Source organism: Camellia sinensis, chromosome 11 (assembly GCF_055761805.1).
Source record: "Camellia sinensis isolate YWXY chromosome 11, ASM5576180v1, whole genome shotgun sequence".
NCBI lineage: Eukaryota > Viridiplantae > Streptophyta > Magnoliopsida > Ericales > Theaceae > Camellia > Camellia sinensis.
In genome coordinates, this window is record NC_138971.1 from 37685983 (window position 1) to 37702966 (window position 16984).

Genomic DNA, 16984 nt, shown 5'->3' on the forward strand with positions numbered 1-16984 from the left:
GAAATTTCTTCTCTAAAGACCACGTCCTCAAACTTACTTTCAAAAAGAGATTCAACAAGACCACCACTCGTCTCAAGATGTCCAACTCATTGATCCTAACCAAAATTTTATTTTGTAGTCTCTTTCAAGTCTCCGAAAACTTTTGTTCCAAATTTTCAACTACTATTTAATAAACTTTAGTTTCTTCATGAAGTTGAACGTCCCCCACTCTCTGAGGTCTACAACTTTCCCACCATTCCTGGTAACAGTTCTGTGGGAGCCAGAAAAAAATAGATACTGCCTTATTGGGCCTAACCCAAACAAGGCATACAATAGGTCCACCTCAAACAAATATCACACCCCTCCCCATCTATATAAAGGGGGGGCATCCCAAGAGTAAAGTATGTCTGATCTCTTTGCAGAACACACACACGCACACCCCTTCATTTCTACTTCTTCTTTCCTTGATTTAGGAACTAACTTCATCATCGGAGTGTCCTCGGCCGGCAACCCCAGTTGGGTGGCGCCGACTATGTTCTGATAACAAACATAATAATCTCTTTATTGAATAACTAATCAGAAGGGCTGAATACAATATATATACTAAACTAACAAAACCCTAATATCCTAATTACAAGAGAAAGACTAAACTACCCTTGAGAGAAACAGAGAATAACAGAAATATAAAAAATACATATTCACACCCCCCCTCAAACTGAGGATGCGAGTGCAGAAAGCATCGAAAGTTTGCCAAGAAGAAAACAAAAACGAGCAGCAGTGTGAGTCTTCGTAAAAAAATCGGCCAACTGAAGAAAGGAGGGAACAAAAGGGAGAGTAATAGTGCCAGCCTGAAGATGCTGGCGAACAAAGTGACAACCTATCTCAATATGCTTCGTACGCTCATGAAAAACGGAATTATGGGCAATCTGTACAACACTTTGATTATCACAGTACAACGGAGTAGGGGAAGAGATAGAAACACCCATATCAGAAAGAAGCCAACGAAGCCAAACTATCTCAGAACTAGCATGAGCCATGGCACGGTATTCGGCCTCAGCAGTGGAGCGAGCAACAACAGACTGTTTCTTACTTTTCCAAGAGATAAGAGAATCACCTAGAAAGACACAAAGGCCAGAAGTAGATTTGCGATCGGAGATGTCACCAGCCTAAACAGCATCAACATAGGCACGAAGAACCATGTCTGAAGAGGAAGACAACAAGAGACACTGTAACAAAGTACCACGAAGGTAGAGAAGGATACGAAGCAAGGCAGCCCAATGAGTGGAGCGAGGAGCAGAAACAAATTGACTGAGTATGTGCACAGCATAAGAAAGGTCAGGACGAGTAACAGTGAGACAAACAAGACACCCAATCAGCTCACGATACATAGTAGGATCCTTAAGAGGAACTCCATCAGATGGAGAAAACTTGGCATACAACTCAATAGGAGTGTCGACCGTTTTGTCATTAGTGAGATTGGCACGAGAAAGGATATCATGGGCATACTTAGTCTGAGACAAAAGATACCCAGTAGAAGTAGCAACCTCAATACCAAGAAAATACCGAAGAGACCCCAAATCCTTCATTTCAAACTCCTAAAACAACTGATGCTTAACCGCCTGAATAGTGCCAGAATCAGAGCCAGTGATGATCATATCATCCACATACAAAAGAAGGAGAACAAGGCCAGCAGAAGTATGATAAACAAATAGAGCACAATCATGAAGACTGGGATGAAATCCAAGCTGAAGAGCAACAGAGTGAAAACGCTCATACCAAGCACGAGGAGACTGCTTGAGACCATACAGAGCACGACGAAGACGACAAAAGACACCAGGAGGGTGAGAAAGGCCAGAGGGAGGACGCATATACACTTCTTCAGTAAGATGCCCATTAAGAAAAGCATTCTTAACATCAAACTGAAACAAAGGCCATTGATGTGCAGCAGCAACAGAAATAACAGTGCGAACAGTAGTCATCTTAGCAACGGGGGCAAAAGTCTCGTCATAATCGATACCATATTCCTAAGAAAAACCTTTGGCAACCAAACGAGCTTTGTACCGTTCCAAAGAACCATCAGAAAGAGTTTTGACCTTATAAACCCATTTACATCCCACAATATTCTTGTTAGCAGGTAACGAAACCAAATCCCAAGTCTAAGTCTTAGCCAAAGCAGTTAACTCATCATTCATAGCAGCAATCCAATTCGGATCATGATAGGCTTCCTTGTAGGACCTGGGCTCAAAGTAAGTATGAAGACAAGAAAGAAAAGATTGATACGAAGAGGAGAAACAGGTATTACCAAAACCAAGTCTGTTTGGAGGATGTCGAGCTCGCTTGGGAAAGCGATGTGCAGGAGGAGTGAGATCCATAGAGCCAGTGGAAGGAGCAGTAGAACTAGCAGCAGGTGGGCTCGGAAGTGCTTTGCAACACTTGTAAATAAGAAGAGGAGCAGGGGCAATAGGAGTGGGGGAGGGATCAGGAGTACCAGTAGGAGACAAAGTAGACACCTCAAGATCAGAAACAAATGTGTCGAGAGGAACAACAGAAGGAAATGGATCAATATGAACCAATTCATCCTTGGCAATGGGGATAGGTGGGGAAGGGATAGTGTAATAGGGTAGTTTTTCTAAAAAGGTGACATGTCTAGACACATATAGCTTTTTGGTGACAGGATCATAACACCGATAACCTTTTTGATTAATGCCATACCCTAAAAACACGCATAGGACACAACGAGAACTAAGCTTAGAGCGTTCCCGTTTGGGAAGGAGAACAAAACACGCACAATCAAAAACACGAAAAAGGGAGTAATTGGGAATAGTACCAAGAAGATGCTCATACAGAGATGAACCTGAGAGAAGAGGAGTAGGCATCCGATTGAAAAGATATGCAGCAGTGAACACAGCTTCTCCCCAAAACACAAAGGGGACAGAAGACGAAAGCAACAGAGAGCGAGCTGTATCAAGGAGATGTCGATATTTGCGTTCAGCAAGACCGTTTTACGCAGCAGTGTCAGAAAAAGAGGACTGATGAATAGTACCATTAGCAGCTAGAAACTCAGTAAACTCAGGAAATAATACTCACCCCCCAAATCAGAAAGAAGAATTTTAATGGTGGTAGAAAACTGAGTGCGAATCATGGAGTGAAAGTTGGAATATATTTTGTAAAAATCATATTTGCGTGTCATCAAATAGACCCATGTAAACCTGCTGTAATCATCAATAAAAGACACATAATATGTGGAACCCCCTTTTGTAATGATAGGGGAAGGGCCCCAGACATCAGTGTGAACCAAGTGAAAAGGTGAAGAAGAAATAGAATTACTTTTATTAAAAGGAAAAGCGGACATTTTAGCCAATTTACAACCACTACACTCAGAAATATCAGAAAGAGGGAAATTGCCTAAATATCCAGACTTAACTAACAACTTCAAGCGATCACTCAACAAATGACCTAACTTAGAATGCCATATATAGAATAACGAGGATTTATTGTTTAAACAAAAAGAAGATAAAACAGTAGAAGACACAGCCAGAGGAACATGCAAGCTTTCCAAAATATATAGGTCACCAACTCTACGCCCGATCCCAATCTGCCTCCTGGATACTCGATCCTGCACGACACAATGAGAAGAAGAGAAAACAACATCAAAACTGGAATCAGATAATTGACTAATAGAGATAAGACTGATAGAGAGATGAGGCACATTAAAGACAAGAGAAATAGATATATGAGGAGAGGAAATGAAACCAATAGATTGAACACTCATAGAAGAACCATTAGCTGTGGCAATATTGATAGGAGAAGAGGGAGACACGCGATTACTAAGACGAGATGCAATAGGAGTCATATGATGTGAACAACTAGAATCAAAAATCCATGAAGTGGGTACACTACCTGAGGAGGATGAATTAGGCAAACCTGACTTAGTAGTAGTCATAGCAGAGGCCTGAGATGAGAAATTCGGATTGGCCACCATGAAAGACTTGAATTGCTCAAACATAGGCTGCATAGGATCAGACATGGTAGTAGCATAGGCAGTGGGAGGAGCATGGCGAGATGATTGTTGATGAGATGAGGATGAGGCATAAGGGGGGAGACGACTTTTGGGCTGCAAAAGCTTAGGACAAGCATGCTTCCAGTGACCTTTCTGATGGCAAAAACTATATTCATCCATAGAAACCCGAGGCTGAGGTTTCCCAGTAACTTGAATCAAATTAGAAGTAGCAGGAGTTGGCAAGAGAGTTGCAGAAAAGACAGACTGAAAAGGGGAAGAAACATGTGAGACCTTAAACCGGGTTTCCTCTGCAATAAGCTCGCGAATAGCTCCATCAACAGAAGGCAAAGGAGAGCAATGCAAAATAGCCCCCCCCGGAAGAGGCTCGAACTGATCCCGAAGAGCCATGAGAAACTAGACAAGCCGTTGTTTCTCCCGATATCTCACATAGCTATCAAGTGCCTGGAGCTCCGAAGGTTCCATCAGGGCCAACTGATCCCAATAAGATGTCATCATATTATAGAATTCTTGAGTTGACTTATCAATCTGTGTGGCAGTGCGAATAGACATCTCAAGCTCATATAGTTTGGCAAAATTGGATTCCAGATACATAGTCTTCAAATAATCCCAAACTTTCTGCGATGTATCATATTTAGAAAAATTCTGACCAATGGTGAATGCCACAGCATTGTGAAACCAAGTGAGAATCAGAGCATTCTCTTTATCCCATCGGGCAACTACACCCTCTGTTTCTTTAGTTTCATCAGGTCGTCTTGTAACACCACTGACATAGCCCCACATGCCTTTGCCTACTACAAAATTGTTCATAACATGCGACCAATATGAATAGTTGGACCAATCCAACTTAATGTTAATTGAATTGTGGAACTTATCATCAGACATAGTTGCAAAATAGTAGAAGTATAATATGCAATATCAAGCAGCCCAAAACATATTCTGCACTAATATGAAGCAAATCAAAGTACTCAGCAATGCAAAACAACCAAATAATGAACAGAGAGTTGATCAAACCAAGGAGAAGGCAAAAACAAAGGTTCGACTGCTACCCATATCAACTCGACTGATCCAAATGAGTCGAAAGTGGCTGAAAAGGACTTTCGTAAGAGCTGCAGGTTGCGCTGGGTTGGAACCACTCACCCAAAGGTTGCGAAGTCTAGAGAAAAAACAACTGCGAGTCGATATGCCTGGAACAAAAGCTGCGATGCCTAGAATAGATGTTCTAGAAGGATTCGTAGGTCGTATGTGGGAGGAGACCACCTGCGATGCCTAGAACAGATGTTTCAAAATGATTCGCAAGTCATATGGGATAAGAGAACACCTGCGAAGGACGTATGCAAAGGGAGAAGATGACAAACGAGAGAAGGCTACATCAACGTGCTAAGTCTGCTGCTGTGACCTAGCTCTGATACCATGACAACAAACATAATAATCTCTTTATTGAATAAATAATCAGAAGGGCTGAATACAATATATATACTAAACTAACAAAACCCTAATATCCTAATTACAAGAGAAAGACTAAACTACCCTTGAGAGAAACAGAGAATAACAGAAATATAAAAAATACATATTCACAAAGGTGAAGCTCTTTTCTTCGTTGGATCTCTTCAACAATCCATGTGAGGATTTTTTTGAGTCTCACAACTGGCGCCGTCTGTGGGAATCATTTGCAAGAATTCAACGAAGTAGATGAAAACACCACACTCAAGATGGTAAGATCATCATTACATGTTACTAGAAACAAGACCCACGGTTGATCCTATCCTTTTCCTCTTTGTTTAAATTTATTTTTGAAATTCAATCTTGCTGTCTATATGCATATACATATACACAAATATATATATATATATATATATATGTATACATTTATGCTCATAGATTTGGTCCAATATATGTTGATGCTCATAGATGTGGTCCAAACATTTGTTTAATATCTATCTCGACATTCTCTCTAGAAGAGTAGTCGGCACATATTAGTTGGATTTACTTTAGATTTTCATTTTCTCTCTCTTAAAATGGTTTGGTGAAAGCATCTTTCTGGCATTACTAATGGGGTTTCTAGGCCAAATTCATTCATGGTCTATCCATTTATTTATTTATTCTTTATTTATTTACTTATCTTGAAGTTTATTCTTAACGTGTACACACGTGTACCTATGCTAAAAAAGTTGGTCTTCACTTTTTCTCTCTCTAGACGAAATTGACATAAATAAGGCCATGAGTTATTATAAGTAATTTAAAATTTTTTACTTCAAAATTTGTGAGAGTATGAGGCAATCTATACCGTGACTTTTTCATAATTTTACTTCATAATTTTTTATTTTTTACTGAGGCAATCTATACGGCTCATGTTGATGCCAAAAAAAAAAAAATTGAAGTAAAACTGAGGCAATCTATATGGCTCATGTTGTTCGGCAAACCACAAAGCGTAGTGATGAATTCAAGAGATTGCATAGTGGGTTCTGCAATAGATAACATTTTCGGCAATACTAGCGCAAAATACGTTCGGCAATACTTTTGGCAATCTTTCTATTGCAATACTTTCGGCAATTCTAGCGCAAAATACTTTCGGCAATCTTTCGGCAATACCTTTGGCAATCTTTTTATTACATTACTTTCTATTGCAATACTTTCGGCAATCTTTCAATAAAAATATTACCCTTTCGGCAATCTTTCTATCAACATTTTTGACAATCTTTCTATTGCATAACCCTTCTCGGCACAGTGGGTTATGCTCACCCAAGCTGCCCACTACACTCACCCAAAAGATTCTTAACCGGCTAACATTATTCTGCATTACTCGGCAGTAAAGCAACATTATTCGGCTACCATTATTTAGCAAACATTTTCGGCAACATTATTTGGATCATTGCTTACTCGGCAAGACTACTCAGCCATACATACGCCATACTCCATAGCATTGGACATTCTCGGCAACCAACTACACAATATTGCTCGGCGCTACTATCTCGGCATCGGCACAAAACTAGCATCTCGGCTTGCCAAAATCCACATCTGACAATACCAGAGGATTCGTGTCGACTCAAGGAGTCCAAACCCACCAACCTGATGAGCCAAAAAGTAACCAAAGTCTGCCGAAAGTTGTGATACAGACCACATTTTCCGACAATTGAAATTTCTGAAGCTGTCAAACTCAAATTTTGACCATACCAGTGTGAAGTACTCATTGAGACGAGTCCAATGCAACAAATCGCGTCGAAATCGAAGCTCAAATGAAGTCGTACGAGCCAGTCGAAGTTTGCCCAGAAATTCACCCATTTTGTCGGAGAAGATGACCACAGTTAGCATGGCAAACAAAAGAAATTATTCGGTGCATCGTGGCTAAGTTACATCCCATAATAGCCGAACAATCACATTCAAATATATATCTTGCCGAATATAGACACAAGGCTTTGTCTTGGCACAATGGTTCAGTGCTTTTTCTTTCTTTCAAAGGCAAGTGTTCAAGTCTTGTTGGCACCACCTTTCCTTATTCTTTATTTTTTGCAAAAGCCACCAAGCCAAGCCGAGAAATTATCTAGTGTTTCGCGAAGCTCAATTCTTCACTAATCTGAGCCGTCCGATCCATTTTTGGCTACAATTACGCCCTCAGGATTCCGATTCCAACGATCCAATAGTCGTTTCCAACTATTTGGAGCCTTTTGAACACATCCGTACAGTCTAATTTTGCAAATTCCATATCAAAAATTTGTAGATTTTATATCAATGCCACATATCGCAGCTTAACTAATATTTTTGTTGCCAAGCCCGAAGTTTGATCGACGCCGACTTTAACAACTAAAACATATTTGGCAACTTCCCAACTATATAACCTCCAAAATCATTATGAATTCCTCCGAATAACAAATTTCATTCGACAGCAATGGGGCAAGGAATCCGCTTCAACAATTCGTTCTCGGCTTTCTCGGTTTAACTCCTTGGCACTTTTGGCAAGACTCCATTCTGATTTCCTTCGAGAGCAATGGGGCAAATATACGTTGGACAAGAAACTCAACTTTAATAAATCGGCAATCTACTTCAATATGTTTCCAAACTCTACTCGGCAATCCCTTCCAACACCGCAATGATATTTTTATAATGCTCTACCATTGGTGTACTTTTTTCCACTTTCCACTTATTTGTGATGAGCAAGTCTACCTCATTCGGTACAAGTCATCACTAACACAGGATGCATTATTCAAAATCCTTGCAATATTGGCACTTGATCACCACTTAAAATCAGCAAAAGTCTCTGAATACAATGCAATCTTCACACTTGGCATGAAGTGCCATCAACAAAGGCCTACACCCACGCCCGAAGGTTATAATATCACCGCCTACACCGTCGTCCGGGGGTAATAATACCGCGGCCTAAGGCCCTCACCCAGGAGTAACAATACCGTGGCCCATCATTCATTTAACCTCTCTATACTAGTATTACTCACTGGACTTTAACTCACCTCTCTCCCTTATATATATATAGTTATACATATATTTGCACATACATTCAATCATACATTCATTCATACAGTCATTCATTCCTTCATTTTTATTCATTTACTCAAAGTGTTCTTTATCAAGAAACTCAACATTTATTTGAATAGTGCAACTCGGCAATAAAAACTTTCATTCCTTCTACCTCAGACAATGATAGTTTTGGGGCAATTGTAGGAGCCAAAAAAAAACAGATACTAGTTTATTAGGCCTAACCCAAACAAGGCCTACAATGGGTCCAGCCCAAACAAATATCACACCCCTCCCCATCTATAAAAAGGGGGGGCATCCCAAGAGTAAGATAAGTCTGATCTCTCTGCAGAACACACACACACCCCTTCATTTCTACTTCTTCTTTCCTTGATTCAGGGACTAACTTCATCATCGAAGTGTCCTCGGCCGGCAACCCCGGTTGGATAGCACCAACTATGTTCATCATTGCATATCTACTGGGGTGAAGCTCTTCTCTTCATTGGATCTCTTCAGCAATCCATGTGAGAGGATTTTTTTGGGTCTCACAATTTCTTAAACAAGTGATGCTCTAACATATTCTCAAACCTAAAAGGAATGGGACCCCAATTGACAGGATGACTTTCTAAGACCCCTAGATAATGATCAAACATTGCTCTCAGAAGCACCTCGTCTGACACTAGGGAATCTCTCTTCCCAACCTGAAGAATATAAAAATCTATCCAAACTATTAAACACAAAATTAGCCTACAGGTTTGACCAAGTGAAACTAGCATTTGACAATGGAGGATAGACCTATTCATTTTCTCTCATAAATGCATCAAAGTCCTTTATGCTCCTAGTGAGTCCATCTCCCTTCAGCGTTTTGGAAACTGCTTTGATTACATTAAAGTCGCTACCAACACACAAATTTGGAAATCAAACCCCAAACAAACCAAACAACTCCCGCAAACTCAGTTCTTTTTTCTTTTTTTTTGATAAATAAAACTTTATTGAGAAACTAAAGCATCAAGGAGATGCTAAAAAATACAAGATAAAACCCCCAAACAAAGGGGACACCATAAACAATCACATCAACAAAATCTAAACAAGAACTAGACCCAAACTAGAACACCTCAACCAATCACATCATCTATGAAATCTAAAAAGGTAAACAAATCTAAGTCCACCCGCCCAGACACCCAACCACACAAAACTTGGAGAAACCTCCTCTCTAACCAAGGCACTAACCAAGCAACCTCCTGAAAAATACGACGATTTCACTCCAACCAAAGCAACCACATTAAACACAAAGGAGCCATAGCCCAAGGCCTTCTGACACCTCTTCCCCACCCGAACCCCCTGCCCAACTCCATAGGACCTCCAACACCCCCTTCCACTGCACCCCAAAAGTAGTAAAAATAAAAGCGCACAAACTGGAAGCCACCAGACACTGAACAAGCAGATGATTCACTAACTCCGCATCACCACAGCACATGCAACACTAGATGACCAAAGCATACCAAATTATCAAGAGTGAGAATCTATGATGCACGGACATGGACACGGACACGGGCATGGACACGAGACACGACACGGACACGATATGGACATGCGGACATGCAATTTTTCAAAAAATAAGGGACACGACACGCTGGGGACACGTTTAATATATATAATTTTATTTATTTATTTATTATATATCTAAAATAAAAAGAAAATCATTGATTCTTATACAATTACAATAATAATAAAATTAATAAACACATTTCTTAAAATTTTTTAATAAAAAATGAGTTTTTAAATAAAAATAATTTATTCTATGGATTTTAGGTTTAACAAAAATAAGGATAAAAAAAGAAAAAAAGGAGAGGGGAGAAATCAAGAAAATAAAGGAGAGAAACAAAAGAGAGAGAGAGAGAGAGAGAGAGAGAGAGAGAGAGAGAAAAGGTGAATCAGGAAAGAGAGAACAAAAAAAATAAAAAATAAGAGAAACAAGAGGAGAGACAGTGAAATCAAAAAGGGCAGAGAGAGAGTCAGGAAAAAGAGAGAACAAAAAAAAATAAAAATAAGAGAAACAAAAGAGGAGAGACAGTGAAATCAAAAAAGGCAGAGAGAGAATCAGAGAAGACGAAGACGAAAACGAAAACGGAGGAGGAAAAGAAGAAAATGAAGAGAAGAAGAACAACAAAGAAGGTGAAGGAGACAGAGAAGACGAAGAGAAGAAGAAGAAAAGAGAAGACAAAGAAGAATACCTCAGCTTCTTCGATTGACCTGAACAGATTAGGGCTTCTTCGCCTCCCTTGATCTATTTTTCTCTTTCTTTGTCTCCTCTTCTCTCTCGATCTCTCTTTCTCTGTCTCCTCTCCAACAGTTAGGGCTTCTTCGATCCATCTCACGCGTGTCTAGAAAGTGTCACGGCGTGTCCATGGCATGTCTGACTGGAAAAATTCAAAAAAAAAAATAGGACACATTAGAGAGAGTGTCAAACACGTGTCCACAGCGTGTCCGACGCATGTCCGTGCCCAACACTCGTATGCAGGCCTTGGGGACGTGTCGGTGCTTCATAGGTGAGAATCTTATCATAAACCACTATCCTAAAAAAAAAAAAAGAAGTCACCTTGGATGGAACACCTGTGACCCAAATCCGACACCAAGGGAACTCCCCTACCACACCACACCACACCACACCACACCACCATACAAATTCCGATAGAATGAAGAAACCGAGAAAACACCTTTAGAACCCGGCCCTTCCCAAACCAAAACATCCTCCCCCTTACCTCCAACTTGCACCCCGTAAAGAAAAGTCAATAAGTCTAACAACTACCCAACCTCCCAATTTTGAACCTGCCCACTGCTCACTATTATAATTATTTCTGTATCCTGAACCGACTGGACAGTAAAAACTCCCCAACAACTACTTCACACTCACTAATCACTCTCTCTTCCCAAATTATCAACACCTCTCCCCAAGCAAATCTTTCACAAGAAGGTCAGGAAGCCCAATTCCTGTACGTAAACCCCAAAATGCTCTTAGTCATCTTCCCACTGAATTTTTCTATTTCTGTTTCTTAGAGAATTACAATGTCTACATTATTCCTAATCAAAACCTCCTTTACCACGCTTCTCTTGGATAGTTGTCCATTCACATTTCAACTTATAATATTCATTTTAGAACCACTTTTATCCACGATCTCACTTGCTGGACCATCATATTAATTCCATAAACCAAATTCCTCAATTCCTAATCCCCTTCCTACAATTACCCTTAATTCTCCTATTCTCTCCCCTTATGATATGTTCCCCTTTTAATCCATCCTCTCACCTACTTCACGTAACTTTACCAAAGACAAACCCACTATGTCTAGTACTTGACTTAACAGCACACCCCACCCCACCCCCAACCTCATGAAGAGGAGAAGATGTATTCATCTTTAACTCAATCAACCATTTCATATTTTCATTAACATTCCTACGCTTGGAAAGCTAAACCCCCTCGCTTCCATGATCAGACAAATTTACCATCTCAAACATTTAATTTATGACATACTGCCATAGTATCAGACTCAGAAAAACAAGGATCAATGGCCTTAAAATTCTCACCGGCTATAATAGGTTCATCCCTATAATAGGTTCATCCCTAACACCAAGTCAATCATCTCTCTCAGAAATTGACACCGGGCAAGGGGTTAAAACAAGAGCACCACTCCTAAAAGGAGGAAAGCATGGTTCCTTCATCAATGAAATCAGTCTTATCCCAATAGTAACCATATGTTTTTAAATTTTCTTCTGATATAATAATTAGGGTTGTGCGCGGTGCGGGTCGGTGCGGTTTGAGAGAAAAATAGAAACCGTACGGCGGGTGGCGGATTGATAAAAGTGTCACTAGAATTTGCCATTTTCCTTATCAAAAACCAGCGGTTCGGTTGGCAAATAATGGCGGATTTGCCTTAGCGGTTCGGGCGGATTGGTGGTTTATAAAAAAATATAATTCAAATTACAAAACTTAAATCAAAGAGTAAAAAAAAGACGAGAGATATCGTGATATTAAGCATCTTGTGAAGTTTGCTTCTGATGCAGCAAGTGTAGCAACAACATAATAGTATCAACGACTATGCCATCAGTTCATTACAAGCATCTGTGAAAGTTACAATGGTCAAATACAATACATAAAATTCCCCTCGAGCAGTAATGTAATACTATATTCTAAGGTATGAAACAACAAGCAAACTTAAGTAAAAAAGAATTTTTAGAATCTTATAAAACATGATTTAATAGCGGTGCGGGTCGGTGCAGTTTGGAAGAAAAATAAAAACCGGCGGATTAATAAAAGTGTCACTAGAATTTGCCATTTTTCTTACCAAAAACCGGCGGTTCAATTGGCAAATAATAACGAATTTGCCTTGGCGGTGCGGTTCGGTGCGGTTTTGGCGGTTTCGGCGGTTTTGACGGTATTATGCACACCCCTAATAATAATAGCCAAAGCTGTTTAGTGGTAATGATGATAGATAGAAGTTCAAGAATCAGAACTACATATAAAACATAAATAATATATATATAATAAAAAAAACTTAGCATCATTAAAGTACCAAAGAATGACATCAGACCCATTGCATACCAAAAGCATGTGGCAATTGGTGAAGAAAAGCATCACCTAACATAGCTCCAGCCTGCAAATAGCAAAAAATCATAGAAGGTAAGCAACCTCATAACAAAGAAACTGAAGAAACAAAATCCTACAGATGTGTCATTTCATCCAACAAAAGGCAATGCAATCTTTACTCCTCCATTTGCTCAACAACCTGTGAGAATGTGTTCTCCTTTTTCCTTATAGGATTAGGAATTAGTGTCCTATTAGACTTCTATATATCAGTGATGTATTCATGTAGGATTAGGAATTAGTGTTCTATATAAATGATGTATTCTTTGTCAATCAATTCAATCTAATATACAGTTTCATTCAGAAAACTTACATGGTATCAGAGTCAACTCAGAGTCAGCAAATAGCAAACTGCTTCTAGGTTCCAGCGGTGGCTCTGGTTCGTAGTTCTTCCCCTTGTTTCGTGACTGGTTCTCCTTCACGACTGGGTCTCTGTAGCCTTTGATCCGTGGCTCAGTGTGAGTCGCTGGTTCAGTGTGAGTTGCTGGTCCAGTGTGATCCTGGGTCTTTGGCACATCTCTCTACATTGCTGGATTGTGGTTTTCTAGTTTGTTGTCCCTCTTTGTCTTGCTGGTTCTCCTTAGGGCTTCGACATCGTCACAATCGAGCCCTCTGGTTCTCTCTCTATCTCTCTCGCTCTCTCTCTTGTATTGAGCTCTCTGGTTATCTCTCTCTCTCTCTCTCTCTATGTCTCTCGTATTGTTATTAGTATCTGAGTTCACTAGTATTTGACCCAACTCTGCTAACTTTGGGATTATTACAGTTTGACCCCTCTAATTAAGTTGTTTTATACTTGGACACCTTAAACTTTACTTTATTACAATGTCGGATAATAAAATCCAAGCCATCACATGAAAACTCACTGGTGGCAATTATGCCTATTGAGCCAGTGTTATGAAAAAAAATTTTCTTGGTAAAAAAAAAATGGAGCTATGTTTTTGGTTTTGTTCCTCGTCCATCGGACCCGAAGGCGGAAGGGTATCTGACTTCCTGTGACTATTGGGATTGTGCTAATGCCCAAGTTCTAACCTGGTTTCATAACTCTGTGGATGATCGTATTGGAATGATGTTTACAGTACTGCCAATGAGGTGTGGGATTATTTACCAGGTGTTTATCAGCAATCCAACTTTGCTAAGCGGTATGAGTTGGAAACAGTTATTCAGAATGCTCATCAGCAGGATCAGCCTATTCAAGACTTCTATATTGAGATGACAAGTCTCTGGGATCAGTTGGCTCTTATAGAATCACCTAGTCTCAAGATACTGGACGATTATCTTGAGTTTCGGGAGCAGGGTCGTTTAGTGCAATTCTTAACGGCTCTCTCCCCTCAGTATGAGGCTATCCGAGGTGGTATCCTTCACCGATCTCCTTTTCCATCTGTGGATGCTATTGTTCGTGAGCCCCTCTCCGAGGAAACCTGTCTTAAGATGGCCAGTCAGACTCTGCCTCCTTCTGTCTTCTTGGCTCCTACCAAGCCTCCCTTGTTATCGACCCCATCTCCTCATCAGCTTCAGGCCACCGTGAAACCCAAGAAAGGACCATTAGGGCCAAATGAGTGTGTTTTCTGCCATCAGAGGGGTCATTGGAAGAAGAATTGTCCCAAGAAAGGACGTCGGCCTACTCTATCTTCTCAGACAATTCCGCGGTCCTACCTCGGGTACTTTCCGACCTCCTGCCGCTTATACTACATCTACTCCTACTCCCAATCCTGACTTGGCTTCCTTGAGTCAGGTTGCACAACTTCAACATATTTTGTCCACCTCTCAGTCATCCCCATCTGCCTCCGCTCTTACTTCTCTTCATTCAGGTTTGCTTGGGTCCTCTTCAGGTATCCCTTCTTTTGTCTGGCTTGTTGATTCTGGTGTCTCTCATCATATGACTCCTCACATTTCCTTACTTCAAACCTGTATTTCCCCACCCGTTCCTATTACTATTAATACTGCTAATGGGTTTAGTATGTATGTTTTGTCTATTGGGCCTGTTTTACCCTCTGCCATGTCTGCTGTTACTATTCCTTCTGTTCTTCATGTCCTTTAGTTATCTGTCAATTTATTATCTATCAGTCAACTTGATGCATCTGGTTTTGATGTTATCTTTTCCTCTTCTGTTTGTTGTGTGCAGAATCGGGTGTCCAAAAAGCAGATTGGGACCGGCCGTAGAGTTGGAGATCTCTATGTAGTTGAAAGCTTGCATCTCCCCTTATCCACCTCTCCAGCTGCACTTTCCTCGTTTCAGTTAGATTCTTAGTCAAGTCAGTTTTATTTATGGCATTCTCGTCTTGGTCATTTGTCTGTTGACCGCTTACGGTCTTTAGCTCAATCAGGATTGTTGGGTAAAGTTTCTCCTAGTCAAATTGATGAATGTCGGGGGTGTAAACTTGCCAAAATGTCAGCTTTACCATTTAATAAAATTACATATATTTCTGTTTCTCCTTTTTCTCTTGTGCATACTAATGTCTAGGGACCCTCTCCTGTTTTTTCTAAAGGAGGTTCAGTATACTATGTGTCTTTTGTCGATGATTGCACCCCGTTACACGTGGGTTTATCTTATGACTCATAAGTCTAACTTCTACCAGATATACCGTACTTTCCAGTCTATGGTCACTACACAGTTTGGGTCTACTATTAAATTGTTGTGGTCTGACTAGGGTGGGGAATACTTTAAAACTGAATTCTGTGAATATTTGGCCAACTTGGGTACCATTCACCAAACTGCTTGTACTGATACACCTGCCCAAAATGGTCGAGCTAAGCGTAAACATCGTCATCTCCTTGAGACAGCTAGGTCTCTCCTCTCTACCTCAGTTCTGGCTCCGTTTTGGGGTAAGGCAGTTCTTACTGCTGCTTTTCTTCTCAACCGTATGCCTAACCCCCTTCTTTCTGGTCATCTTCTTATGAGCCTTTGTTTTCTCAACTTCCTAATTACTCCCTCCTTCGTGTGTTTGGGTCTGCTTGTTTTGTCCTTTTACCCCGTAAAGATAGGGTCAAACTTAGTGCCCGATTTGTCCTATGTGTTTTTTTGGGTTATGGTCTCACTCAAAAAGGTTATCGCCGTTAGGGCCCTATTTCTCGTCGCCTTTATGTCTCCCGCCATGTTTCCTTTTTCGAACGTCTATCTTACTTTCAGCTTCCTACTCTCACCGCCCCAGTTTCCAAAGAAGATTTGGTTCATATTGATCTATTTCCTTCTGAGATCCCATCTGATGAGTACATCTCCACAGTTCCTCCTGAGCTTGTTCCATCTTCTCCTCTTACTTCACCTCTGACTGCTTCTCATCCGTTAGTTTATTCTCATCGCAAGGCCCCTCCTCCACAATTGTCTTTGCCCCTGCTACTGATCCTCCTGCTTCTGACGACTCTAATCCTGTTGCACACCGATATCCTCCTCAAGCACGTCATCTTCCAAACAGGTTAGGTTGGTCTAATACTTATTTTTCTGCTTCCTATCGTATCTTTTTGTCTGCTATTCACTCTTTTGCAGAACCTCAGTCTTACAAGGAGGCTTATCAGGATCCTCATTGGGTTCAAGCTATGGAGGATGAGTTATTTGCTCTAAAGAAAACTAGTACTTGGAAGTTGGTTCCTTTGCCTGCTGGTAAGAATCTAGTTGGTTGCAAATGGGTCTACAAAGTCAAGACTCATTCTGATTATTCTCTTGAGCACTACAAAGCTCGTTTAGTGGCCAAAGGTTTTTCTCAGGAGTATGGTATTGATTATGAGGAGACATTTGCTCCTGTTACCAAAATGACTACTGTCCGTACTTTGATCTCTATCGCTGCTATTCGTTCTTGGCCTCTTTATCAAATGGATGTTAAGAATGCTTTTCTTAATGGCCATCTCACTGAGGAGGTTTACATGCGTCCTTCCCCTGGTCTTCA

At 40.5% G+C, this 16984-nt stretch overlaps 1 protein-coding gene across 11 annotated transcripts in view; it reads right to left on the reverse strand.

Annotated features, from left to right (window-relative positions):
* Positions 1 to 16984, reverse strand: part of LOC114269777 (IAA-alanine resistance protein 1-like) — a 40281-nt gene that overhangs the window by 16787 nt on the left and 6510 nt on the right. For 6 of the 11 annotated variants that reach the window (XM_082893741.1, XM_082893736.1, XM_082893740.1 and 3 more), the window contains exons 4-5: positions 13065 to 13116; positions 12808 to 12912 (exon numbers count right to left, since the gene is read on the reverse strand). In XM_082893741.1, coding sequence (XP_082749867.1) covers positions 12808 to 12912; positions 13065 to 13116 — 157 coding nt within the window. The remainder of the gene's footprint in view (positions 1 to 12807; positions 12913 to 13064; positions 13117 to 16984) is intronic. The other 5 variants (XM_082893744.1, XM_082893738.1, XM_082893743.1 and 2 more) reach the window with 1 other exon arrangement.